The 26,404-nt window shown below is 50.6% G+C and overlaps 1 protein-coding gene across 5 annotated transcripts in view; it reads right to left on the reverse strand.

Moving 5' to 3' along the window:
* Positions 1–26,051, reverse strand: part of WHRN (whirlin) — a 95,912-nt gene extending 69,861 nt beyond the window's left edge. For all 5 annotated transcript variants that reach the window (XM_028107724.2, XM_028107723.2, XM_028107722.2 and 2 more), the window contains exons 1-2: positions 25,249–26,051; positions 2,436–2,654 (exon numbers count right to left, since the gene is read on the reverse strand). In XM_028107724.2, coding sequence (XP_027963525.1) covers positions 2,436–2,654; positions 25,249–25,866 — 837 coding nt within the window. In that variant the 5' untranslated portion in view covers positions 25,867–26,051. The remainder of the gene's footprint in view (positions 1–2,435; positions 2,655–25,248) is intronic.
* Positions 26,052–26,404: the final 353 nt, after the last annotated feature.

A 26,404-nucleotide genomic window follows, 5' to 3' on the forward strand; every position in this document is an offset into this window, starting at 1 on the left:
TGCGTCCACTGGGGTTGGGCTAGGAGTGTTGAAGTTTGGCGCAGGAAGTCTGGGAGTCTGCTCACGGGGATCTGGAATATTAGACAATTCCAGGACACCAGAGAGAAGAGAGAGCCCGCCAAGCTCCGGGCCCAGGGAACAGAAGTGCAGGCCCCGGAGAGACTTCCCCACACCCCTTAAAACAGGAAATGGGGGTTTCCAGGCTGCATCCAGCAAGAAGAGGAACAGAAGGGAGGCAGGAGCTTGTCTGGAGCTGCGAGATCTGTGAAGGCCACTCTGGTGTGGTCCAAGGTATTTCCTGCCTCCTGAGGTCTCTGGTCCTCCCTGGAGCACGATTCCCTAAGTCTCTGCCTTCCACATTCCTACATAAGTTATTCTAAGACTTCTAGAGGGCACCTTATCTCCTCCCAGCCCTCCCACCCACTCAATTCCAGTGACAGGGCCCTTCTTGCTAAGCCTTGAGGACGAGCTGGTTCCCACCTCAGGGCCTTTGCACATGCTGTCCTTGCTGCCTGGGCTTTTCAGAGTGTATGGCAGCTCCTTCTTCCTCCCCAGGTCTCAGCTCAGAAGTCATCTCCTCAGAGAGGCCCTCCCTGACCACCTCATCCGAAGCAGTGCCTCCCTCTCCGTCACTCTCCACCCCTCCCTCTCTGGATTTTACTTCCTTTCATCACTCTTCACCACCTTAATGATCTTGCTCACTCATGCTCCTTTCTGGATTATGGTCTCATGCCTCCCATGACCTCCAAACTCACTAGAAGCTTCTCCACAGCAGGACCTCATTCTCCTGTCCATTTCTCTATTCCTACCACAGCGTCAAGCGCGCTGCAGGTGCTCACTAAGTACTAAGTACGGGGTGACCAGGGTGAGCCATGGAATGGGTCCTACCTGCCACAGTCCTCGGAGTCTCTCTCGGATTCCTGCGCTTTGAGAAATGTGGAGGAGCACAGCTACTCAGCTGGGTGGCCATGAGGATTCACTAAGATGCTGTAAGCACAGCGCGCAACACCCATCAGCACCATGCCCTACGCAGGAAAGGGCCTCAAGGGAAAGATAAAGCCAGTTCCCTGCCCAGTTCTGGAAGGCTGGCCTTGAAAATGGCTCCACGCCTCAGGCAGCCTTGCGGGCTCAAGACCACTGCGGAGCAACAGGGATCGCCTGGCGGGGAGGAGGTCCGAGCCCACCTCTGCCCGACCCAGCGCTGCACTAGGAAGCAGCCCCGGCGGCGCGGGCGGAGGGGCCTACCGCCGGGCTTCCCCGCCGCTTCTCGCCCGCCACCTGCACAAAGAACGCAAAGCACGCCAAACGGACGGGTGGCCTTACGGACGGGAAAGGACAGCAGAGCAAGAGTGTCCAGGGGGCAGGCCTTGGCCTGGAACCCCAAGCCACGTGGCCTCCGGGCTGTGGGTGTCCAGGTCCTAAAACACCGGGAAAGCCGCATGCAGGACTTACATTCCTGGTCTCCGGAGCAACCAGGGGCTGCGATACAAACAGGACCCACGGCAACGCTCAGAAACTCGGGGGAATCATCTCCCGGTGGGTTGTTTTTGTTTGTTTGTTTCGGTTTTTTACTGAAACAGTCACGATATGAGGGGAGGAGGGCTTCGATGTGCCCCCCTCCGTCTTCAGGTGACCACACCCCACGGTGCTCCTGGCCCACAAGCCTGCCTCCGGAAAGAGGCAAAGAGCTGACACGGTGGGAATCCCTTTGCCCTGGGAGGCACGCCCTGAGCTCCTTCCTCCGCTTCAGTTCTGGAACTGCCCACCCCCCCCCCCCACCCCGTGAATTCTCACTTGGTACAAGGTGACCAGCACCAGTTCCTGTTCTTGACAGCCCGAGACACACAGCTGCAGGGGGTTCCCTGTAGAGCCCAGAGTCCGGGCAGCTGCGCACGGCCGTGTGCCTGGGTCCTGACCACTGAGAAGTTGAATCATGTTGAATTTGAAGGGGGGCCCTTAGCTGTCTCTCCTCCCTCTTCCACTCCTGGGGCTAGAATGGGGGACCTGGCGTAGCGCAGCTTTAAGCATCAGAAGGGGCAAGAGCCCAGGGGATGATGATGGGGGCAAGGGTGGGTCCCAGAGTAAGATGGGGAGCAGAGCTGCCGCTCCAGCCCCCACTGTCGCCTCCGTTCTGTGTCAGGGAGAAATAAATGATCTGATTTAAGTCACAGTCTTTGGGCTCTTCGGTTGCAGGATCTTAGCCTGAATCAGAATATACATTGCACGGGTCAAAAAGAAAAGAAGACAAGATGAAACACTTCGGTAGGGCCTTGAGAGAAGACCAGAGCCCCGAAAGAACCAAGCCCCTTTGTCCAGCCTCTAAGAAGCATCCCTGTTCTGGGTGTGGCAGGGAGAACGGGGTCTCGGGGGACCAGCCTCCCCTACCAGCCCTCCGCCCCTAGCTGGCCTGCTGAGGCCAAGGCCAGGCAGCTCACCTTTTTCTCATCCCCGCCTTGCAGGAGATGCAGGGTGCTCCTCGAGTCCCCCTCGCGCTGCCTCAGGGTGCTGCCATGGGTCTGGGGCAGGCCTGAGGGCGGGGAGATGCTGCGGCCCTGTGGGTCCACCCAGGTATAGATGTGGTTGGTGACGTAGCCCCCAGGGATGCGCCCTGCTGAGTACACAGACAGCACCAGCTTCTTCGAGCCCTTCAGAGCCTAGAGAGAGAGAGAGGGATACAGGGGTTAGCAGGAAGGGGGCAGTGAGGGACAACCCTCCCAGTACCCAGAACTTACTTTCCACACAGGGAGCAGAAGGCCAGTCCCTGAATCACCCCCCGTTTTTTTCTCTAGCCCTCAATTTTTGTCCTATGGAAATGAGGACATCCATCCCACCCCTATCTTGAAGTGGTTCAAACGTAAGAAATCTGATCTCTCAGCACAGCTGTGCAGAGAAGTTAACACAGCAGGCCTAAGACTGCATCCTCAGGAAGGCCTGCTTGGCTGGCACCTGGGAACCTGGATTCTGAGTGTTCCTCCCGTTCCCTAATTGGGAAGGGTGGCTCACCGTGCCTAGGTTCCTTGTGCAAACTATGTGGGGGTCTGGAATGTGGGTCCAGGCAGAGGGGACCTATGTGACCATCCCCCAGTAAAAGCCCTGGCACTGATTCTCTAAGGAGCATCCCTGGTGGACATTTTCCAGCTCATCCTGGGCTCATCCTGCAGCAAAGGGAGACTCAGAGGCTTGCACTTGGTTTCCTACAGACTTTGTCCCTTGCACCTATTCCTTGTGCTCATTTTGCTGGGTATCCTTTTACTGTCATAAATCTTTGAAAAAAAAGATTCTATTTATTTGAGAGAAAGAGAGAGCACGCATGACAGCACGAGGGACAGGGGGCAGAGGGAGAGGGAGAAGCAGGCTCCCCACCAAGCAGGGAGCCCGACGCGGGACTCGACCCCAGGACCCTGGGATCATGACCTGAGCCCAAGGCAGATACTCAACCGACTGAGCCACCCAGGCGCCCCCTTGCTGTCATCAATCTGAACCACAAGTACAACTATACATGGAACCTGTGAGCCCTCGCAGAACCCAGGGGTGGTCTTAGTGACCCCGATAAGACAGTCAAGAGATGAAATGACTGATAATGATAGCCGGACATTTATAAAGAGCCTGTCTGTGTCACTCTGCCCTGTACCTGGCATGCTTTGTCTCCTCCTGAAATCCTCATGGAATCCCATCGTGTCGGGAGAAAGGTCCATTATTCAGATGAAGAAATAGAGGGAAATCATCTGCTTACATTAGAAGGCAGGGGTTCCTTTTCCATAGCAACTAATTTTGAGTGTAGACATCACCTTCATTCTACGTTTTCCAATCTGGGGATGGAAGCACCGCGAGGAGAGAGGAGCCCAAACTCTCTGCCCTGGGGTGGATGCTGAGATTGGCCATACTGCTTTCCTACGGGGCACCTGGAGCTGAATGACACTGTTTATTGAGGGACAGTCACTTAGCGTGAGGATTAATGGCAAACCCTGCAACTGGGGGGCCAGAGCCTGCTCACACGAAGGCCATGCTGCCACTAAAATCACATTTATAAATGATTACGAAGAGTACCTAACACCGTGGATCCGTGATACGCTCTACCGTGCAGTGGGGTCAAAGGACACCCGTCGAATCTTACAGTAAGATCTCAGTGATAACGTTAAGATAAAAATCACACAGGAAAAAAAAAACAAAACTGAGGAGCGATGTGCCAACACGCCAACAGTGCAGGATTATGGGTGATTATTATTTTGTTCTTCCTCTGTCTCAATATTTTCCAAACGTTCCAGAATGAGGATGCATTGCTTTTGATCTCAGAAAAGAAGAATATGCCTCAAAAAGGGGGAAGGGAGTACCTAGCTCTCTGCCTCCCCCGAGCTTGCCTGGATGTGCCCCGGACTGCCTTCTCCTGACTCCCCAGGACTCTGGACAGACCAAAGGGACCAAGGGAGGAGCCTTCCCCCACAGTGGGGAGCCCCGGCTGCATGTCTGAGCTTCTTCCAGAGGAGGAAGGGTAAGCCTGGGGGTGCCGGGGCCCCTCAATTCCACAGCTAAATGCCAGTCCCTGGTGGAGGGGTAATGAGAATCCGGCAGCTCTCCAAAAGGCTGCTTTTACAAAAGATTTCTGAGAAGATGAGCAGGGAGAGATTTGGTGCTCTTTTAGCAAGTCCCCGGGACACTCCCCCTGATAGGACAGCTGGGAAGATAAAACCTGTGCAAAGTTTGAGGGGCAGGGTGGAGAGGCTAGTGAGCAAGGAGGGCTCTGGGGGAGCAAACAGGGAAGGGGGGGTCACAGGGCGGCAGCAACCTCAGCAGAAACCTGTGAGGCCCCCGTGCCTTCCTGACCCTTCCTCCCCGCCCATGGCTCCCTCCCCCGGGAGGGCACTGCTGGCTGGAGGCCAGTCCCACTGGCTGGCTTCTTCCCTGCTCCCTCCCTCGACAGACCCTGAGGACTGAGCCCCGCCATTCACTTGACAAGGGTTGACTTGAGGGCCTACTGTGTCCCGGGCCCAGAGAGAACAAGTGGCACCTGCAGCCGGTGAGAGATGCTGCTTCCCCTGGCAGGTCCTCGGAAAAGTCTGGCGACGCCAGAATCAGGAACAGAGGAATGCAAGTGGAAAGAACAGAAATGGTGGACGGAGGCAGAACTGCATTTGAGGCATACTTCTGTCCCTTATGAGTCGTGAGTCCCAGGGCCGGCACTTCCTGCCTGAAAGCAGCACCGTGAAAGGACAATACCCACTTCTCAGCACGGTGGGGATTCCAGGAGACCGTGCGCAGGAGGTCCGGAGCCTGTGCACACAGGAGCTCAGCGGGGCCGAGCCCACTCGCCACTCTTCCCGGAGTGTCTGCACTGAGAAGGGAAACCAGGTGCAGAAAAGCCTCGTCCAAGGAGCTCTACAAGGAAGCAGGTGGCGGAGAGCACGCTTTGTATTCTGTAGGCTGGCCAGAGTGGAACTCTCTTGGTCAGTTCTATAAATAGGCAGGCAGCAACCTTGAGAACGGAGAGGAGGTTAGTGCCTTTAATGAGAAGACCACGGAGAGCAGGCACCGGGGAGGGCCTGGGAGCGCACCGAGTCTCCCTCGCACTGCCTGCCTCCGGTATCTTACAGAAGGGGACCCTGGGAGCCCGACGTGGGAAGGGACAGAGAGGGAACGAGTACAAAAAGGACAGCCGAGCACACACAGGGGGCCAGCCCTGGGCAGCCCCCCCGCCCCCATGCACCTCGGTTTCCCCATCACAAGACCAAGGGGCCAGAAAATCTGACGGCCACTCAAGCAGAGACCCTTCCAGAACCTCTGATATTGGCATTTTTGGTAACTGGAGGCTTCCAGTGGGGTCTTGGAGAGCAAGAACATCACCATCCAAAACTGAACAAGCCCAAGAACAAACCCAAGATTCCTGAGACAGCACTTGCCACCCCAGAGCAGGCTCTCAGGATAGGCCTGGGTGCAGGGGCTGGGAGACGCCACTCGAACGCCCACTGCCCTTTTCAACTAAAACGTGTATGTGTCATGCACGGAAGGCAAGGAGGCGGGGGATGGTCTAAGAAGCTGGTTTCTGTCTTCTTCCTGCCTTTTTGTCTCCAGTTTCCCAGACAGCCGCTTGCTTGTTGGAAAGAGTGGCTCTGAACGGAGAAGTGAATTCCTAGAGAGAGCTGGCCAGTGCCCCCAGCTCGGCACACGCACGGCCATCCCCAGGCTCGGGCGCCAGCTGCGCCTCGGGTGCACCTGGCCGTTCGTTTCTCAGAAGAACCACCAGCTTCTCTGGTGGGAGCAAGCCTCCATATAGCACGCAGCTTAGGCAGCAGAGGAACCTAGAAGGAACTCCAGCTGTGAAACAGAGGCCCAGGCATGTCTCCGTTGCGCCACTGGCTCACTGGGTGGCCCAGGGCTATGTCCTCCTCTCGCTGGACCTCGGTTTTGCCAACCGGCAATGAGCAGCTTGAACTCACTAACAGCTGAGGTCCTGCCCCAATAGGAAACTTCAATATCTTCTGGTTAGTGGCTCCATCCAGAAGGAAAGGCTGTATTTACCCATGACAGTCATGAGTCATGGCAGCAAAGAGATCGGGGACTTTGAGATACACAGGGACAGAGTCCAGGCAGCTCTCAGGGAGTGAGTCCTCAAGATTGCGCGGGCTGAGGCTGCTACCAGGTCCTTGAACCAGATCCTGAGCCTCGGGGCTCCGAGGCTCCCTGTCAGCCGGAAGGGACCAACAGCCAGAAGGACAGACGGAGCATCCGAGGTGTGGCAGGATGCACATGGCAACTCAGCTTTATCATTGACAGCAGGGACCCGAGGGCCGGAGAGACAGACATTCCTCCAGTGGGACTATGGCTGTGCAGCTCTGCTCCTTGCAGGCAGCCGCCTGTGGGTGGAAAACCACATCCAACACCCACCTTAAAGCAACGTGGATGCTCTGCTTGTGCAAGCTGGTGACTGTCACCCATGCCTATCTCCTGCATGGCAGCCCGCACAGCCAGTCTCCTTTTCTCCTGAACCAACTGTTTATTAGCTGTGCCACCTCACACAGGTTACTGACCCTCTCTGTTCATCCCTTTCTCTCCTGTAAAACAAAGATCATAATTCCACTCTCTCTCTGGGTAGAGGGGCCCTATATGGCACAGTGCCTATCACCGGAGAATTCAGTGAGCTGTGGCTTAAAAAGGGCACAATGTGAGACCCAGGGAGAGTCCACTATAGACGGAGCGGTCATCAGAGCACTAGTCCCACGCTTGTTACCATGGGTTTGCTGGTAAAACCTGACCTAGGGCTCGAGTGCGTTCCACGGAGTCAGATCCTTGAAATCTCGATCTGACCCAGCAGACGGCATGGCTCAGACACCATCCAGCCGCAGATGACTGTTGAGGCAGCGTGTAATGGTTATGGAAATGTAAATTATATGTGTATGTCTTCACACTTAATAACTTGCTACTTGGATTAATGCTCTCAGGAGGCAAATTTGCGTCACTCAGCTCTTCAGAGCCGACTGGATTCACAGCCCAAGTGACAGGATTCTCTGCTCAGCAGAGGACAGAGAAAGCCACGGAAGACAGCCACAGCATAAAGGGGACGGGGTGTTGTGTGTTCACACAGCAGATGCACAGATGCTCCTATGTTCAAGAACACGCACCAAAGCACAAGTGTGAAGTGAACCACAAGGTCACAGGATGATGAGACTACTGTCCTCAGGGGCACAAAGGACACATTGCTAAGTCTCAAGGAAGGGCACATCATGGTGACTCATCCAGCCTATTTCAGGACACAGACCTTTAGGGGCGAGGTTTTCTCTTCTCCAGAACAGAGATGCTCAGCCTCAGGAAGGGTAGCCCGTCTAAGAGCAGGGTTCAGGTTAGTGATCAGGAAGAGAGGAAAGAAGGATGCGCACTTGCTCTTCCTGACCCCACCCTGCCCAACTGGGGCTCACTGGGTACCAATCCTGACTCTGCTGTTGACTTGCTGTGTCACACAGCAAATTACCTAACCTCTCTGTGCCTGCTTCTGCATTTAAGATGCAACTGTTGTAAACATTATCAAGATAACACAGAGGTGCCCGACTGGCTCAGTCAGAGAAGTGTGCAACTCTTGATCTCAGGGTTGTGAGTTCGAGCCCCACGTTGGGTGTAGAGGTTACTTAAACAAATAAAACTAAAAAAAAAACAAAAAACAAAAAACGTAGACTGCCTATACATAATATATAGCATCTGGCACATAGTAGGTAGTAAATGTGAATTTCCTTCCTGAGTCTACCAGCTCCTTCTCCCAAACCCAAGCCCCAGAATTCCCTAAAGCTCTAATCTACATGGACACAAATACAGAGGCAACTCTAGCCTCTCTCTTACAACTTTCCTCATCTCCAGAAACATCCTTCCTTCTTTTAATCCACACTTCCTCACATCTGCCCTGCCTTGGACATTCAGCCCATTCCCACCACCTCCAGGAAGCCTTCCTGGATTGCAAATGACCTTCCACCTCCAAGAGCACCCAGCACGCTTCTATATTTTCATTGCCATGTATACTAGAGTCTCTGCATCAGCTTCATACCTCCTGTCTCTAGAACTACAAGATATGTTCCTTGAGGCACAGTGCGTGTTCTGTTTTCTTTATAACCTCTTCCAACAAGATACTTATTGAGCTTTCTAAATGCCAGGCAGCCCCCAGGAAATCTGTTCAAATGAGGCCGCAGAAAGATCAGTGCCCTAGACTAGGGCTCAGGCAGCCTTAGGTCAGCGCCCCATGCTTCTCCACACTCACGTGAGACATCCCCTCAGGCATGCATGGGATTTCGTGAGAGAAGCAAAAGAGTGGCCGGGAGCTACAGCTCTGGAGCCAGGCTACCGAGATTCCCATCCCAGCTCTGCCACCTGCCAATGGCAACCTTGGGCAAGTTACCAGTCCGTGCCCCAGTTTCACAGGCATAAGACGGGTTAGGAGCGCTATTATATCACAGGGTAGTTGTGAGGATTAAATTAGTTTACATGCATAAAACGTTTAATGCTTGGAACACAGGTAAGAGCTGCAAAAGGGTTAGGTATGATTATGATAGGGAACCCAGAGTAGAAGTCTCAACCCACCATCCATGATAACTACTGCCTGTCCTTCTGGAATGTTCTGTGCATTTTATAAACATGTGGATGCACATATACAAAACTACTGTTGTCGGGGCGTCTGGGTGGCTCAGTCGTTAAGCGTCTGCCTTCAGCTCAGGTCATGATCCCAGGGTCCTGGTATCGAGCCCCGCATCGGGCTCCCTGCTCCGCGGGAAGCCTGCTTCTCCCTCTCCCACTCCCCCTGCTTGTGTTCCCTCTCTCGCTGTGTCTCTCTCCGTCAAATAAATAAATAAAATCTTAAAAAAAAAAAAAACAACCTACTGTTGTCTGATCTTCACATAAATTGACTTACACTTAACATTTTCATCACCATGTTTTTTCCAGCTAAAAAGATGTATTTTGAAGATCTTTTCTCACCAGTTCAATGACATTAAGCTCATGTCTTTGTGCATGACTAGGGCGCGCTCCCTGGCAGGGATGCACCACCACTGAATTCCCACTCCTCTATTGTTGGACATGCAGATGGTTTCTCGGTTTTTGCCACTGCAAACAAAGCTACGATAACATACCTTTTCATGCATCTTGAAGCACACATGGGTCTAATTCTCTAGATCAGACATAAGTGGAATTCCTAAGGCAGCGTGCAAAATTAATGCATCTTTTTTCATACGCAACCTTGTCCCTCCCTGTTGTAGTTTCTACAACCACCTGCAGGGGCGCAGCACTATGACATCCATGCCTACAGAAGGCGCTGTGGATGGGACTGGGTGCGGGCTTTCCAATGCCTTTTCCCAAAGCAGAGCTCACTCTGGTGCAGGGATCCACCCTCCTTTATGCTTTCTTCCACAGGCTCCAGAAATCTAGTTATAGACAAACCTTGGCTCTATTTTCCAACTGCATCTGGAAACTAGAGAATTGCCAAGCACCAAAATAAAAAGGTATTTTAGGGTGAGGATTCCACCCCCCCAAGAGTTTTTCAGTGAAAGGTATATTCACTAGAAAGCCATTCCCAAACAAAGTTTTATCTCTTCCTGGCTAGGATACTTTAGACAAGTTGCCTCAGCTTTATCACCTGTTAAATGGGGCTACTAATGCCTACTCTTAGAGAGTTACTGTGGGGACAAAATGAGGACTGATGAGATAATGTACACAAAGCATCTTGCACTCAGTATGGTGCATATAGCGGGTGCCCAACCTTGGTGGCTAATATTATCGGTAACAGCAAAATTACAGGGATGACCCACACATTTTATTCTTCCCATTGCCCAGATGAGTAAAGAGACTCTAGGTGGTGGCGTGTCTTAAGCAAGGTCAGAAAAAGGATAAGAGGCAGGGCTTGGATTTGAATCTTGGACTTTCCAAACTGGTGCTTCTTTCACTAGTAGTGAAAGGGGGTTCAGATACCCAAGGGCAACCCTCTGTCTTGGCCTCACAAGATGGGCAAGGAGAAGGTCTGAAGAGGGGATGTGGGACTTACAGACCATAAACAAGTGAGAGCCCCCCGAACTCTTGAACCCTGAGCTGGTGCTAGGTTCAGGCACATGGGCTGGAAAGACCCTCCCCATTCAGCCCCACTTTGAGGGAGGACAGAAATTAATGGCGTGTGTTCTCTGCCCCAGGGGTGTATTTTAATGTCATGAGAAAGTAAAGCCCTAATTAGTCCTGTCTTCAGAGCTCCTTCCCTCTGCATCACATTTTTATCTGTGTTAATTACCTCTTACAGGGACCACTAACTGCAACAGCTTCCCAGCCTCTAAAATCAGTCTCTGCTGCACAGCCAGGACATCCTTTTAAGATGCGGGTGGACCCTGTCCCCTCCCTGCCAAAACACTCCCATTGCTTCTGATGTAAAATGCGAACTCCTCACAGTGTGTCTCAGGCCTGTGTGGCTGGCCCTAGGGGCTGCCTGGCCAGCCTCATCACCAGCCTCATTGCCTGTCCCCGCCACTGGCCTTTCTTACAGTATCAAACGCTCCAAGTTCTTTGCACGTGCTGCTCCCTATCCTTGAAAGTACATATATCAACATACGTATACAGTGATTATTTTATTTATATCCTTCTCAGTAGATAGAGAAGTCAGGGAATTCTTCTGTTTTGGGCACAGATGTGTCAATAAATATGAAAGACTGGAAATCGTGGGTGATTCCACATAAAATGAAAGACAATGAAGAAATGCAATTGTAATATCCTTCCTCCTGAAATTGATTGCCTTCCTTTGAAGACTGACTGCCAATGAAGAATTTTACCTCTCTGGAAATACCAATGAATTCTCTAGTAGTATCTAAACAATGCATGAATTTCCCTTTTTGCCTTGGTTGCTAGGAAGCTCACAACTCCACTTAAATATGAAATATTATTCCTATTAAAGGCAACACACACACACACTTTCCAATATGGTTTCTGAGCTCTGTGACTTTTTCATGATGTTCTTTCTAGGTTAAGTCACTCAATTATTTCTGAAGTAGGAAGAAATATTAATCACAGATACATTAACAAGTAAGTAAATAGGACATGTAGAGTTCAAAGAGGATGTTAAATCACACCAATCATATAGGAAGAGCTCAGGAAAACAACTGCCAAGTGAGTGAATGAATGCTGAAGTACATCTCAAGGATCAGACACCTTATACACAGAGTTGGAGGCAGAGATATTTTTCACAGACGCTTGGGCAATAACTCTGCTTTCTCATCCTACTCTCTCCTTCCACGCCCCAGAAATACTTTACTGCTGCTGACTTTGGTCTAAGAATGTCATTTAAAAACATTCCCTTAAATAAAAGTCCAAAAAGTGTGAGTTTATATTCTACTGGAACGTTGACATACGCGGGTAGTGGTATGCCGAGAAAGTCACTGTGTCTCAAAGAACGGTGGCTTCATGTTGGTGTCCCTCACAGCTGTGTGCCCGTCAGGGGGCCAGGATCTGGGGCAAAGCTTACCACACCTGCTCTGGCTCTTTGTGGCCACCTCCCCTCTTCAAGTGGCTACATCCTCAGGGAAATCAATATGGACTGCAGAGCAGTCCCCTTCCACGAGATGCAGCTCAACATATACATGAAGCAAAAACAAACAGAAGCAGGTGATCCAACCATCAGGGAATGTGAACGCACAGAAATAAAGGCCAGGGGACAGGGCAGAGAAACGACAGCTAGTTAGGAGGGTGGAGTAATCAACATCTTCTTTTCTCCTTTTGAGTTGTTGTTGTTTTTTTTTAATGTTGTTTCAATTTGCCTTTAATTGGAGCCTTGCAAAGTAGAGTTCAAGAAATCAACTCTTCATCCCCTCCACTGTTCTTTCTTTATGAGTTTGACCTTCTCCAGAGGCTTGGGGTGAAGAAGGCAGCCCTTGTTCCAGTACTGGGAACACCAGGATCCCGGAGGCTGGAACAGGGACCTGACATTTTAAAGCCCCTGATCCCTGGTATCTTTGCTCCTAAACGTCTCAGTGAGTTAAGGCTGTAGGAAAAGGAAAAACATGAAGGATCAAAAGAGAGAGAGAGAAAATGTTGTCCTTGGGGATAATGCCATGAGAAATTTGCAAGACAGTGACAGATTCGCCATCCCCTTGCAAAAGAACTCAGGAGATGAGGACAGAGCAGATTCCAGAAAGATACTGATTCCCTTTTAATGCAATTCTTCAATTATCCACTATGCCTGGCTTTTAGTCTCTTATAATTTAAGTAAATTGCTTTACAAATGTTCTTTTAAATTTGGTCTCTTTATTCTTTTCTTTCTTTTGGGAAGAACTAACAAGATTCTAGGAGTCATAAACATAATCACTCAAGGTGAGCCTTGATGGGTTTCCAATGGCATTGTTGTGATCTAGAACCAATGTCCATAGCACATCCACCTATCAGAAAAATCTGATTATATATCAACATTTTCTTGGCCCAAGATCGGATACGTGGATGGGGTGTATTCTCCTGGAAGACACTTAACATTCCTGTCCCTTATCACTTTCTGTGCATTCCGTTAACAAGGGATAGGCCTCCAATTTAACTCACCCTCGAACTGAAGGATCTGAATTCCAGGTGGATGAATCAACCACCTAACAGCTACTCCTAACAATCATCTCTTAAAGAAAAAGGCTAATAGATCTGAGGAGCTGGAAATGTAACACTCTTGTGGTTAAATGGGGCGTAGGACATCAGTAAGTTACACACCAAAAATAAATAAATGTATATATATCCCATATATATATAATAACGTATGTATATAATACATATATTCAGTATGTACATACAGCTATACAAATAATAAACATGCAAAGGAGTTCAACTTCACTATTTAAATTATGCAAATTAAAATAGGATACTTTTTTGTCTATCAGATCAGCAAAAATGGAAAAGAAATATAATATCCGGTGTTGGCAAGGCTGGGGGAAAACGAAGCATCACACACACAGCTAACACTGGTAGAGGGGGCTATAAAATAACAAACTCTGCTTCCCCAAGAACAATCTGGCAACAGTTACCCAAGTCTTAAAATTCTGCCTATGCCCAGAGCCAATGCCACTTCTAGAAAGACAGCCCAAGGAATTTTTAGAGACATGCTTCCAGATTAACGTGCCAGGACACATTGTCTAAAGCGGCAATGTGGATAACGTTTAAAAAACAACCTGTCCAACAAGAAGAAATTAGTCCAATAAATCACGCACCTCTTTGCTATGACGCAATCATTAAAAACCATGTTCTAGAAACATTTATTGGGGTCGAAAAAGAGTCATGTTCCACTGTTTGGTGAGACAGGCTCAAAAACTCTGTTCAGAAAGGCAGTTTTGTAGAAAATTCCCAATAGGAATTTACACACGTAGGCATGCGGGGGACTGGAAAGACGACAATCAAATTGTCAATAGTGATTATTTCTGGGCGGAGCAGATTATCAATGACGGGGGAGGGTCTTTTTCCTTTGTGTTTTCCTGGGGTTTCCGAGCTCTCTAAATTGAACCCATCTCTCTCGGGTCATTAATGCACACGCGCACAACACATATTCTATTTTAAATGCGCAGGCGGACTCCTCTGCTCCTCATGTCTCCTATGAACCAAACAAAATGGCCCTTCCTTTGTCCAGTCTGTGACGGTGTTGGCGACCACCGGCCTTTTACAAGAGGCCCGGGGACCCCTGTTCGCGCTGTGCCCGCGAAGCAGGCAGCACAGATTCGCAGCCTCTGCCAATCAAACCGAAGTTACCGGTTTATCCTAATGGGGCTGGAGTTGAGGTCACGGTTAATCTGTTTAGGGAATTTCCACAGACAAGGCACAAAATAAAATCCTGACAAAGGTCGGGGCATGGCAGGAGAGAGAAAAGGGGGAAAAGGGGGGGATAAAAAGGCCCAAAGTGCACAGGGCCGGGCGGCCGTGGCCTGGGCTGTCTGCTCACTCCTGGGTGTTCTGATCAAAAGGCTGCAACACCGGTTCAATAAGGAAAAAAACATCAGGGAGGAAATGTACATTTACTGAAACGGTGCTCCGGCCAGCGCCGTGCTAGGCTGGATGCCCGCCAGAAGGTGGCAATGAGCACACACTTGGGAGGCAAGAAGATCAGGAGTTCAAATCCCAGCCCTGCCACCTCCTACCTGCGTACTGGTGGCTGGTCCCCTCCCTTCCCAGGGCTCGGCCTCCTCTCCCTGGGGGCTGCGCCCAAGGGTTGGTGTGGACATTTGCGCCAAGCCCTCGCAGAACTCCAGGTGGCACAGAGACGCCCGTCCCTGGGGGCCATAGTTATTCGTGGGTTCAGTATTACAAGTTCATAAGCATCTTGGGTGCTATGTATTTTATACCAGGAAGAGTGTTATCTGGTAGGGAAAAGACCCCAGCACAATGGGGTGAACATAGCAGGTAATCATGAAATGTTCAAATCGACAGATGCCCCCAGTGCTTTCACAGGTTACCTGTATGGCCATTAGTATCCGCATTTTAGAGACAAGGAACTTGAAAAGGGAAGTTAAGAAACTTGCCTGCCGTTTGGCTCTTATTCGCATTACGACGTTATCGAAGAGGCATCTGAGAATCAGAGCGGTCAAGGAATTTGTTCAAGGCCCCACGGGTGCACAGTGGCAGAGCCAGGCTTTGAACCCAGAGCCCCTGGCTCCAGAGCCCAGGCTGAAGCATCACGGGAGGCCGCCTCTCCCTGGCTTTGGAGTAACGGATACACCCCCTCAAGTCAACAAAACCTGGTTTTAATTCCTGGCTCTGCCTTCCTGTCCGTCTTTGTGACAACAGGCAAGTGACGAACTCTTTGCAATTTTTTTGCCCAACGAAGCAATAAAAGCAGTACCTCCTTTGAACCTACTGGGCCAGTGTGAGGTTCAAGTGAGTTCATACATAGAAAGTCCTGAGAACGCCGTCCGGATTACTGTAAGCCCTCAATACAGAAGTTATTACTGGCCACAGAGCAATTCAAGGAAACCCTGGAGGATGTATAATCTGTGTGGCAACAAGTGAAGCAGGGTCACTAGGCTGATGGAGCCGCAGGGGAGGGGTTCCTGCAGATGGGGTAGCTGCAGGTGGGCGGGGCGATCCACTGGGGCTGGCCTCACAGGGGCCGTGCGTGTGGACAGGTGCAGGGACACAGAGCCGCCTTTCAGAGGAGGGCGTGCTGCCCGATGGCACTCAGGGAACAGTCAGAGAAAAGGACTGTCTGCAGACAGAAGGGGATCAGATCATGGGCAGCCTGAACATCAGGTTCAGGTGCTCGGCTTCTGCCCTGAAAGCCAGTACAAGGCGCTAGGCAGGGCACCGCTTGATGAGAGACAAATTTCAAAAGCGTGCCCTGCCTCCAGGATGCTGAATGGACTGGATGAGCAAGACGGGAGACAGACAGCCAGCCAGGGGGCTGCTGTACTTGGGCCTCCAATGGCAGGGAATTCGGCCTCCAATGGCAGTATGGTCTGGGATGTGCTGGGGAGGGATCAGGCCTGGAGGGTCTAAGCTTGCCAGGGCTCGTGCAATCCCCAACAGGGAGACTATAGAGAGGAGAGCAGGTCAAGGTTACTAACTTGAGAAATGTCCACGATTTGTGGGCAAGAGGATGAGTTGCCTTCAGAAGGTAAGACAGGAGCCTTGACTTCCAAGGCAAATAAATGCTTTTCCTAATACTGGGGAAGAGCTGAAAATATAAATTTAAAAAATAAAGATACCAAAAGGAGGCCCAGGTCCTGTTCAGAGACAGCACGGCAGAGAGGAAGGGATTTGGGGACAAACTGCACATCTTGACTTAAACCCTCAGGACCGGAAGAACTCGTGGAGGGAGGAGAGGGTTTAAGAGAGTTCGGGAGAACCTGGGATAGGCTTGGGGCCCCCTGAGGAGAAAGAGGAGGTGGCAGGAGAGATGGAGCAAGGATCAAGGTCGCGCTGGGCTCAGACACACTGCAGGACACCACATCCTCCACGGCCCACAGGATGGAAACAGCAGGAGGACTTCCCCGAGACTCCCCCCCTTCCCCACCTGTATGGGAGGGTAATTTCTGAAAGCTGGACCACTCTTCTTCTCCTTTCTTAATCAGAAACCTCTTAATGAAGGCTCACACACCATTTCAGATGTGGTTCAAATACATTCCAGGGTTTGTTGTTTTGTTTTGTTTTTTAAGTACAGATGCCATATTGTCTAATCACCACTTTCAACCTGCATTAATTGCTTTAATGGGTTCTGGAAAAACAGCTACCTTCTCTCCCTTCTCATCAAGGCTCCCGGGGAGCCCAGCAGGGAAGGATGCTGGGGAACAAGGCCGGAGATGCAGCTGATCTGGGAACCACACTCTCACACACTGGCCTCTGAGCCATGCACCTGCCCCACATTTTTAAGGAAGGTCGGGACATGCAATTCCATCCAATCCCTGGGCTTTATTACTGCTGTAAAACGAAAGAAAATGCAGATGCCAAAACCCAAACAGGAGCAGTTACATTTTTAAGGAAACTCTATGTGGGAATATTGACCACATTTAGTAAATGACTCTGCAATTCAAGCAGCTACCATGCATCAAGAGGGCCCTGAGCCCCAGTCTTTTCTTCCAAAGGCACCTTTTTTTCTTTTTTTTAGACTAAGCAGGCATAACAGAAGACTTTCAAAGCCAAGAGGATGCAGTCGATAACATTTTTCATTACAATACTGCAGTAAAACCTCCGTGGCCATATTTCTCAAACTTGTGATGTGCGACAGCAACAATAAACTGTTTGTGAGGGCTAGGGGCCAAGTTCAAGGGTGAGGAGGTTCTGCGTCACAGAGAGGCCAAGGGAGCCGCTCAAGGTCACGGCCAAGTAACAGTCAGATGAACCCAGGTCCATGTCCAAAAGCCATCTCTAGCCTCTCTTCCCGGGATTGTCCAACCTATCAGCTGACCTTGCACCTCTGGAGTCCTGCCCCAAAACAGCTCAGGATGGGGACAGGGTGGGTCTACCTCTCTGGTCAAGTCTTTCTATGGATAAATGTTGGGGATGGGGGCAGATCCCAAAGGAAGGTGGTGCTTCCTAAACCTCAGTATGATGAAGACTTGCCTAGGGAGCTTGTTAATTCTTGGGCAAGCTACATTTCTGAATCACTACTTCTAGAGTATTTAGAAATACCCTTTTAGATGTCACCTTGCCATGTTCTTCCCTGTAACTTGCAGCTTTAGAATCTGGTGAAGAAGACATCTTGGGACTTGTTTATGGGGGGCTGAAATATTTGCTTTGCATTCAAAGTTGAGAGGATGCTGATATTACGAAAATTCAGGTAGAGAGGAAAAATAACTATGAAACTGGCTGCCAGCTGAAGCAAAACCGCAACCAATTTAGCAGAAGGAACACAAATTCTCAAAGGGGAAGAAGGTAAAGGGGTTGGGACCGGAAAAGGTGAAAAAAATAAATTCACTTGTGCATTCTCGATAGAGAATAAAGCGGCTTTTAAACATATGTGTGATTAGCAGGAACCTGGCCTCTACCTGAAATGCTGGGGCTTCTTAAAACCTGAACAGTGCTGGGTTTTTTGTTTTTTTTTGTTTTTAACAAAAAGCCAGAAGATATATCTCACCCAAAATTGGTTCATTGATTGCTTCAGAATGCACAAATGATTCTATTTTGGAATCACAGACACAGGCTGCAGAAATAACCCACTTCTGGGGATGCAGTTTTAAAATTAAGAGCAAAGCAACAAATGAACTAACCAAAGAGGTCTCGTAGGGTGGTCTGGGCTGCAGAGGGTGGGAAAAGCTCCTGCCCACCCAGGCACAGACCACTTTTTTTTTTTAAAGGTCTTTTACTGAAGTAGTAGTATAGGGTTTCCTATTTACCAAATGTCTTTGTACCTATTAAGTCATACGATTCCATACCCATCCCGGAAAGGCAAGCAGGATATGGCTACGCCCATTTCACAGCTCCAAAGACTGAGGCATCCAGAGATGTCATGTGATCTGCTCACAGCCACACCGTCAGCTTCTTGGTAAAGCATACATTAGAGCCTAGGGCATTCCTCGACGTTTTTCTCCAAGCACCCACTGCCTTGCAACACACAGATTTTCTTCGGGTATCCCAGTCAGGAACCAAGGAATCCTGAACTCACCAGCATTGCATTGGATGCGAGATCACTCTATTCATTCAGCAAATATTCATTTACTAAAGTACCTACTGTGTTCCAGGCACTGGGGTAGGTGAGGGAGCGACAGAGACCAAATCTTGGTTTTTGTGGAGCTTATTTGTAGTGGGGCAGGCACATGGCAAACACAGTGAAATGTCCCTCTCATAGTGACCCGTGTGCTGAAGGAAATTCCAGCAGGGTGAGGGGATGGCGTGGGGGCCTGCTTTGGAGAGAGGGTGGCAGGGATGTGGAGGCACGTGGATGTTACAGTGCTTAAAACCGTTGGTGACCCGTGGCCCTGGGTGGGTCCATGTTCCCCCAGCCCCATGGCTCCCCAAGGGCAGGGGCCATTGACCATCCATCTCTGAATTCCAAGGACCAGCCACAGGCCTGGGGGCACTAAGTGCTGCTCAGAGCTTGCATGGATAAAGGGCTCCCACGGGGACAGGTGGGGCTCAGACAGGCCACCTGCCCTTGATGCATGGGCATCAGAATCCCCACTTAATAAAATGAAGTCTGTGGATGCTTCCTCAAAGGCTCCCGAATGTCAGGCACAAAGTATGAGGGCTGCTTGCCTTCCAGCAGGGGGCCTGACCGTGTCTTCCAGGAGGCTGGCTGCATAACGACTAGGGCTTGGCTTCCAGGCAGGAAGGTAGGGCAGAAGGGCCACTTCGTTTCTAATTCCCATGGTGACCCTGGACTGGTCAATTTCTTCTCCTGGAGCCTGACCTGCCTGGCCTCCCTGCCTCCCCTGGGAAGGAGAAAGCACCTGGCACAGAGGAGGTGCTCACTCGCTGACACCAGCCTCCCCTTTTCCCGGTAGCGTTCCAGTAAAGCAAAGTTCAAACACAAGGGCACCGGCCCCATGGTGCTGCCTCCTGCAGTGGACTCCAGGAGTGCACAGGAAACAAATGGTCTGATTCCTGTTCTTGGCACCCTTTGCCACCTGCCATGCTGTAAAAGTCAAATGAAATGTTTGCAGCACAGGAATCTTTAAAAAGCAGCCCCCCACCCTGGGGCACAACTAGAAGCCTGTGTGAGCTCCCTGTTAACATCAGATTCTTGCTTGGGGGTTTAAAAAAAAAAAGGAAGAAAAAGAATAGGTTTTGAAAGATTTGTATTTCAACCTCCAACCACCTCCAGCCCTTAAATGTCATTCCTTCTAATCAAATTCTCTGGTCCTTGCTGGGCACTAGTTTCGGGTCCCTGAGCAGCGGAGACCAAACGCTGCTCTTCCAGGTCATAAAAGAACCTTGCTGGAAAGCCAGTTGGAGCCTAATCCCCCACGGATGCCTGCTTCAGTGCAAAGACTTCTGCAGGGCAGAGGGGGAGGGGGGTGGGGGGTGGATTATGACTCGGAGGAGATGCACATGTGCTAGGCGCATGAGCAGACAGGCGTGTGAGGGGCGGCGAGCACTTGACAGGTGCGTACAGGCTGTGTGCTGTGTGGCAGAGGTGGAAAGCAACAACACACACAAAATCCAATTAGTCGGGGGTTAAAGGATCATACTTATCTTTGCAGCCCCATCCAGATGATGAATCTACGGCAGGTAATAAACAACGCCAGATTTGTGGCAAGAGGAAGGTGACAGAAAACCAAGCTAGCGCCTGGGTAATTCTCTATCTCTTTCGTGTCCAGCTGAAAGCCAAGAGGCAGGAATCTTCTAATAATAATATCAATCCCCTCCCCCCAAAATAAGGGCATTCTCTTCCAGCCTACCAAATGCTTCCTTCATTTGCAGAGGAAATAACCAGTTGCAAGAAGATTTTTGTCCTACCCCGGGCACTGTAATTGTCTAAAACCTTGAGTATCAGCTTGGGCCACATAAATAAATAAGACTAAATTAAAGAAATGGACCCTCCCAATGCACTGCATCAGACTCTGGATCCAGCAAGCAAACATCGATTCAATAGAGTTTATTGGGCGCCTGAGTGGCTCAGTTGGTTAAGCGACTGCCCTGGGCTCAGGTCATGATCCTGGAGTCCCGGGATCGAGTCCCACATCGAGCTCCCTGCTCAGCAGGGAGTCTGCTTCTCCCTCGGACCCTCCCCCCCCCATGCTCTCTCTCTATCTCATTCTCTCTCTCGAGTAAATAAATAAAACCTTTTAAAAATTAAAAAAAAAAGAGTTTATTAATAGTGAGCTTTCAACATGTCGTTGCTGGCAAGACCCACAGGACCCAAGAAAGAGGACGGGGCCAGAAGAAAGTGTGTGCGTCTCCACGAACACGTTACCCACGGTTTCCAAAATGGAAAACGGTAATCACACCAGTGGGAGAAGCTGCACTTCAGATACAAAGGTGGAAGTGGTAATAATTTATAATGGCTTCAGCTAACCATGTACAATAGGAAAATGACAAATGTGTCGTTTAGAATGTGCTGGACTAAACACAATGACTTATGTTAATACGGACAGATTCTTTGCGGGTTATTACGAGAGAAAGGGAGGGTGTGATGACTCTAATTAAATGAAAGGGCCCCGGCCACTGTTTGTAACTTCTGGAACGTTTCAAATTCTAATATGCCCCTTGGAGATAGCCCGGGGGAGGGGGAATGCTGAGATGGTAATGAAGCCATTTCATTTTTATTGAGATGAAACACAAACATCCACACACACATCCAGGCAGCACGCGGCTTCCCCGCATCCTGCTACCCGCAGAATTAGGGACTCGGAGGACAAGCCAGTAAGTGAATGTTTTTCGAGAGCTCCCAGGGCAGTGCTGTGCACGCCACAATCCTATGGTCATCTTCTCATTTACTCTGGAACAACACCGGGGTTGGTGTTCTTGGGTCGAGGGAGAGCAGTCAAGTTCTCATCAGTACAGTGTGTAACCCGACAATTTCCTGAATTAGTAGGAGGCTACACAACAGTGCCAAGATTCTCGTCTCCCAATCCTTAGCCAACTTTCTTAACTCTGCCTTAAATGAAATCAATTCCAAAAGAACAAGAAAACACCGGATTAGACATTGTAAACGCCTTCTGTGTAGCACATACTGAGCAAATCGCAGATTGTCTGAGCCCGGAAGGGACCCTGGGCAGCCACTGGCCCATCCACCCTAGGACACAGAGAGGGTCACTGACTGGCCCATGGTCACACAGCAAGCATGTGGCAGAGCCCAGGGCAGCATCCCTGGTCTGTGGGCTCCTTGGCTAATTTACCAACGCTTTTTGGCTGAAAACCTCTGAAAGGTCTACTTTTTTATTATTATTAGTTTGGCTCCTGTTCATTCAAGATAGATTTTTCAAAAATCAAACATTTCAACATAATTGCAAATAGTAAATGGCTTGCCTTATCTGGACCTGTCACTGATGATTTAGCAAATAGGCTTCAAGAGAGGAATGGGAGCCCCCTGGAGAGAGGAACAGAATCCTTGCTGAAAGCTGAGCAACAATGGATACTTGATTTGTGAGAGAGAGAGAAGTGGAAAAAACTTTGTATGTTCAATCTCCTCTGTTCCCTGGGAGGAGATGACCCTCTCTGATTCATGAACTCTTAAGTAACTTGATTCCTAAAATTTAATTTTCTTTTTCTTATACACACACAACACACACACAATATCTCTCCTTCAGGATGCTCAGAGGATCTTTTCCCCCTCTTTCTACCTGCAGGAGAAAAATAAAGGTTTTAAGATTGAAAACACATCTCAAGAGCCAAAACACAGAAATAACCTAAGTGTATATTGACAGATGAACAGAAAAAAATAAACATACACACACACACACACACACACAGAGGAATATTATTCGGCCACAAAAAAAAAGAAGGCAATTCTGCCCTTTGTGACAACATGGATCAACCTGGAGGACATTATACTAAGTGAAATAAGCCAGACCCATAAAAACAAATGTTGGATGATCTCACTTATATGTGGAATCTAAAATAGTCTAATTCACAGAAGCAAAGAGCTGAACAGTGGTTGCCAGAGGCTGGAGGGGTGGGGGGGAAGGAAACAGGAAAATATTGGTCAAAGGGTACAGACTTTCAGTGATAAAATGAGTAATTGATAATTCTATATTGTATGCTTGAAATTTGCTAAAAGAGTACATCCTAAATGTTCTTACCACAAAAATAAAATAACTCTGTGAGGTGATGGATGATTAGCTTGATTGTGGTAACCCTCTTACCATGTATGGGGATCACAAATCATCACATTGTACACCTTAATTATATGCAATTTTCATCTGCCAGTTCTACTTCCAGAAAGCTGGGGGAGGAAATAACAAACAAACGAATAAATGAACAAATAAAATAACATTGAAGGAGAAAGAAAACAGGTCTTGTACTAAATGCAGTGTGGTATATGGTACAGAAAAAGCAGAAAAACTGGTGATATTTGACTAAAGCCTGAAGTTCAGTTAAAAGGAATGTACCTACACCATAAAAATCCCTGACACGATGCCCTCTGGCACTGAAGCTCATAAAGAGGGGCTGAAAGTGGAGAAAACCCTGGTTTAGGGCAGTTTGTAACTAGTGGAGAAGCTGGGGCCTCTTTTGGCTCTCGGTTCAGGGACTTAATGCCCTTAATTTTGTGAAGATGTGTCAATAGCCCCGAGGGGTTCTTCTAAAGTGTCCTGAAACCGCCTGCCCATCCTGCAACCACAGAGCCAGGTTCCCACTCGGAAAGTCTGGTCCCCTTTCCCCCTGGAGTTAAGGTGACACAAAGCTGTATTCATTTTGCCTGTTGCTTCTGAAGCTTCCAAAGGGGTGTGTTCCGGGCAGGTTGTGTCTGGCGTTGGCGGGAAGAGGGGCACCCCGAGGCAGGAGCTCATTTAGCCTTAGCTGACCCCTCCATAGGGAAAGTGACAGCCAGGGACCCGGGGGGCTGCTCAGCTCACAGGGCCCCAAACACACATCCGAAGGCAGTTCTGCTCCTTTGGGTGCTCAAAAACCACACCACGGAGAGTTCAGGTTTTACTAGACGAGCTAAGGCCCGCCCCAAGTCACAGAGTAACGGGACTGAGGTGGAAGTCAGGAGGGGTTCAGACACGACATGGAGAGCGACTCCCATGAAATACAGGAGGGCCGAGCTGAAGCTCAGAGCCAGGCAGCTCCAGCCTCTGCACATGCCTGACACTGGGATGCAGACCGACAGGAGGGCCTGTGCTTTTAATGTCCAGGTTACTGGAGGCCTTTGCAAAGTCTGTCACCTTGTGATGACAGAGTTACACAAGTCTTTTAAGATTGCCACTAAAATTGAATCCACAATTATAATTGACCATTTGGATCAAGTCTCTTTTGAGTATAAATTTATCATCTGGGAACTCCAGACCTTTTAGGGCCAAAGGCTAATGGGCTATTTCTTTATAAACATATGGAATGTCAGAGAAGGGGTAAAGACGGATGTGGGAGGAGGAGACAGAGAGGAGGGCAGGTGCATGGAAATCCAGAAGAACCGTCGTCTGCTACTCCTCCCCCACTCCGAACAATATAAACCATCGGGCTTTTCCTAGAAACAGCAGAGAAGTGTCTGAAATCCTCAAGGGGCAGGGGGCAGAAGAGTTGGCAACCAGACAAGGAAAGCGAGAGTCAGGGAGGAGATGGTTGTGCCCTAAGTGAACAGTCAGGAAATGGGCTCAATACACACCTGACCATGGGTCACTGAAGAGGACACAGGAAGCAGCCCAGCAGGCCCTTAACCGGTGTCCCAATCACCTGCGCTGGGGAGGACCCAAGGTAGGGACAAAAGGTGTGGTGGTGAGAAGCTGGGTCACAGGGCACCCTAAACCCCTAGGAAGCATTCCCCACGCCCCCACAAACTGAGTAGGTCACTGTTTTTTCCTCAAACTTCTCCACTTCCTGTTCAAAGGTGGGCAAAGGTGGTGTGTGTGTGTGTGTGTGTAAACACCTTCAAGGGATTCTCGAATCCACATGCATACCAAACACTATCCATCTCAAACTCCAACTAGTTTTCAACAGCCCTAGGTGTGAGATTAGCAACCACGAAACTGCTTTAAACAGCTTGATTAAATCCCTGGGAGACTGTTGTCATGAGGTTATTTTTCTCAATTAACAGAGGCAAAAAGTGCAGCTACTCTCAAAGGGGTGGAGGATTTATTTCTGACATTCAGGCAGGGGCCTCCTTTCCAACAAGGTTAGGGACACTTAGCAGGCCCAGTTGCCTCATTTTCCTAGTGGAGATCCAGAGGTTTGGAGAGGAAGAGTGTTTGGTCCCAGGATACACAGCCTGGTACACAAACAGCAGAGTCAGGTTAGAGCTTTGTGGATCACCAGAATAGCCTCCGTGGCCCACGATGGTGCTAACAAAACTTTCTTTCAGGGGCGAAACCCGACTGAACAATGAGAATAGCAACAGCAGAAGCGAGACCACCCACTGATTACTAACCATATGCCAAGAGGGGACCTTTCCTTTTCTTTTTTTAATGCTCATAAGAATCCCTATGCCTTTTCACACTTTGTAATCATACATTGCCGGTGTATTTGATGTCTGTCTCCCACACGCTGCTAGCCTTTATGCAGGGTCCAAGTCTGTTTTGCCCACCACCTTATCCGCAGTGCCTGGTATTTATTTGCTGAAACAAAACTAGATGTTCCTGTTTTAAAGAAACATTTTTAAAGAAAAATGGAGCCCAGAAAGATTAGGTAAATTTGCCTTAAGGACACACACCGGCAGAGTTCCCGTCACTCTGTCCTGTCCCCAAACCACAGCCTTACCTTGACAGCCTCAGCGTGGGTCACCCGGGCCAGGGATTTGTCGTTGACACGCAGAATCTGGTCCCCGACTCGCAGCCCTTCCTTCTCGGCCAAAGAGCCTGGCTCCACCAGCGACACATAGATGCCCACGCCATGCTCCGAGCCCCCGCGGATGCTGAAGCCCAAGCCCTCGTGGGCCTTGGCGCGACGTAGGCTCACCAGGCGCACCTCCCCGGGCCCCGCGCCGTCGGGGCCGCCCCAGGAGGGCTGCCGGTAGGGGGTGGTGGCGGGCAGGTAGAGGCCCTCGGCCGTGTACTGGTCGAAGAGCAACTGGTCGGAGCGCGGGATGACCAGGCGCAGCATGGGCAGCAGGCGCCGCTTGACCGGGCTGTCCAGCAGCACGCGCAGGGTGCGCACCAGGTCGAAGACGTTGCGGCGCGCGTGGTAGGCGTTCAGACAGTGAGTGAACTGCTCCCGCTCCGCCTCGCTCAGCAGCGCCGTCAGCGCCTGGTGCAGCTGGCGCACGTTGGCAGACAGCAGCCGCAGCCCCGCGCCCCCGCCGCCGCCCGCCCCGGCCGCCGAGCCCAGCGAGCCGGTGGAGGACGAGCTCACCGACAGGCCGTCCAGCTGCGCGTTCATCTCCCCGCCGAGGCCCGGGGCGCGCGGAGGGGCAGCTGCTGAGCTCGCCGGCACTGGCGCGACAGCCGGAGTCCGGGGTGGGGGGGCGGCGCGCGGAGACCGCGGCCCGAGTCTGGCCTCAGGGAGAGCGGGTGGGCGTGGAGAGAGGGGCTGGATCCGGGGAGGCGCGGAGACCGCGGTCGGAGTCTGGGTGGGGGGGGGGGGCGAGGAAACAGTGGCAGAATCCCGGGGGAGGGGGGTGGATCGTGGAGACCGCCGCCGGAGTCCCGGGCGCGGGAAGACGGAGCGGTCGCGATCCTGGAGTCCGAGGGGCGCAGAGACGGCGGCTGGAGTCGGGAGGACACGGAGACGGCGGCCGAAGTCCGGGCAAAGCGGAGACGGCGACAGGGTCCTGGGGGACAAGGAGTTGGCGGCTGGAGCCCGGAGGTCGCGGAGACTGCGGCTGGAGTCCGGAGGGGAGAGGGGGGGACGCGGAGAGAGCAGCTACATTCCGGAGGGCACAGAGACGGCGGGTTCCCGGAGTGGGGGACGCAGCAAA

Source organism: Eumetopias jubatus, unplaced genomic scaffold (assembly GCF_037043125.1).
Source record: "Eumetopias jubatus isolate StellerSeaLion01/CBP00866 unplaced genomic scaffold, mEumJub1_p1.0 scaffold_15, whole genome shotgun sequence".
NCBI lineage: Eukaryota > Metazoa > Chordata > Mammalia > Carnivora > Otariidae > Eumetopias > Eumetopias jubatus.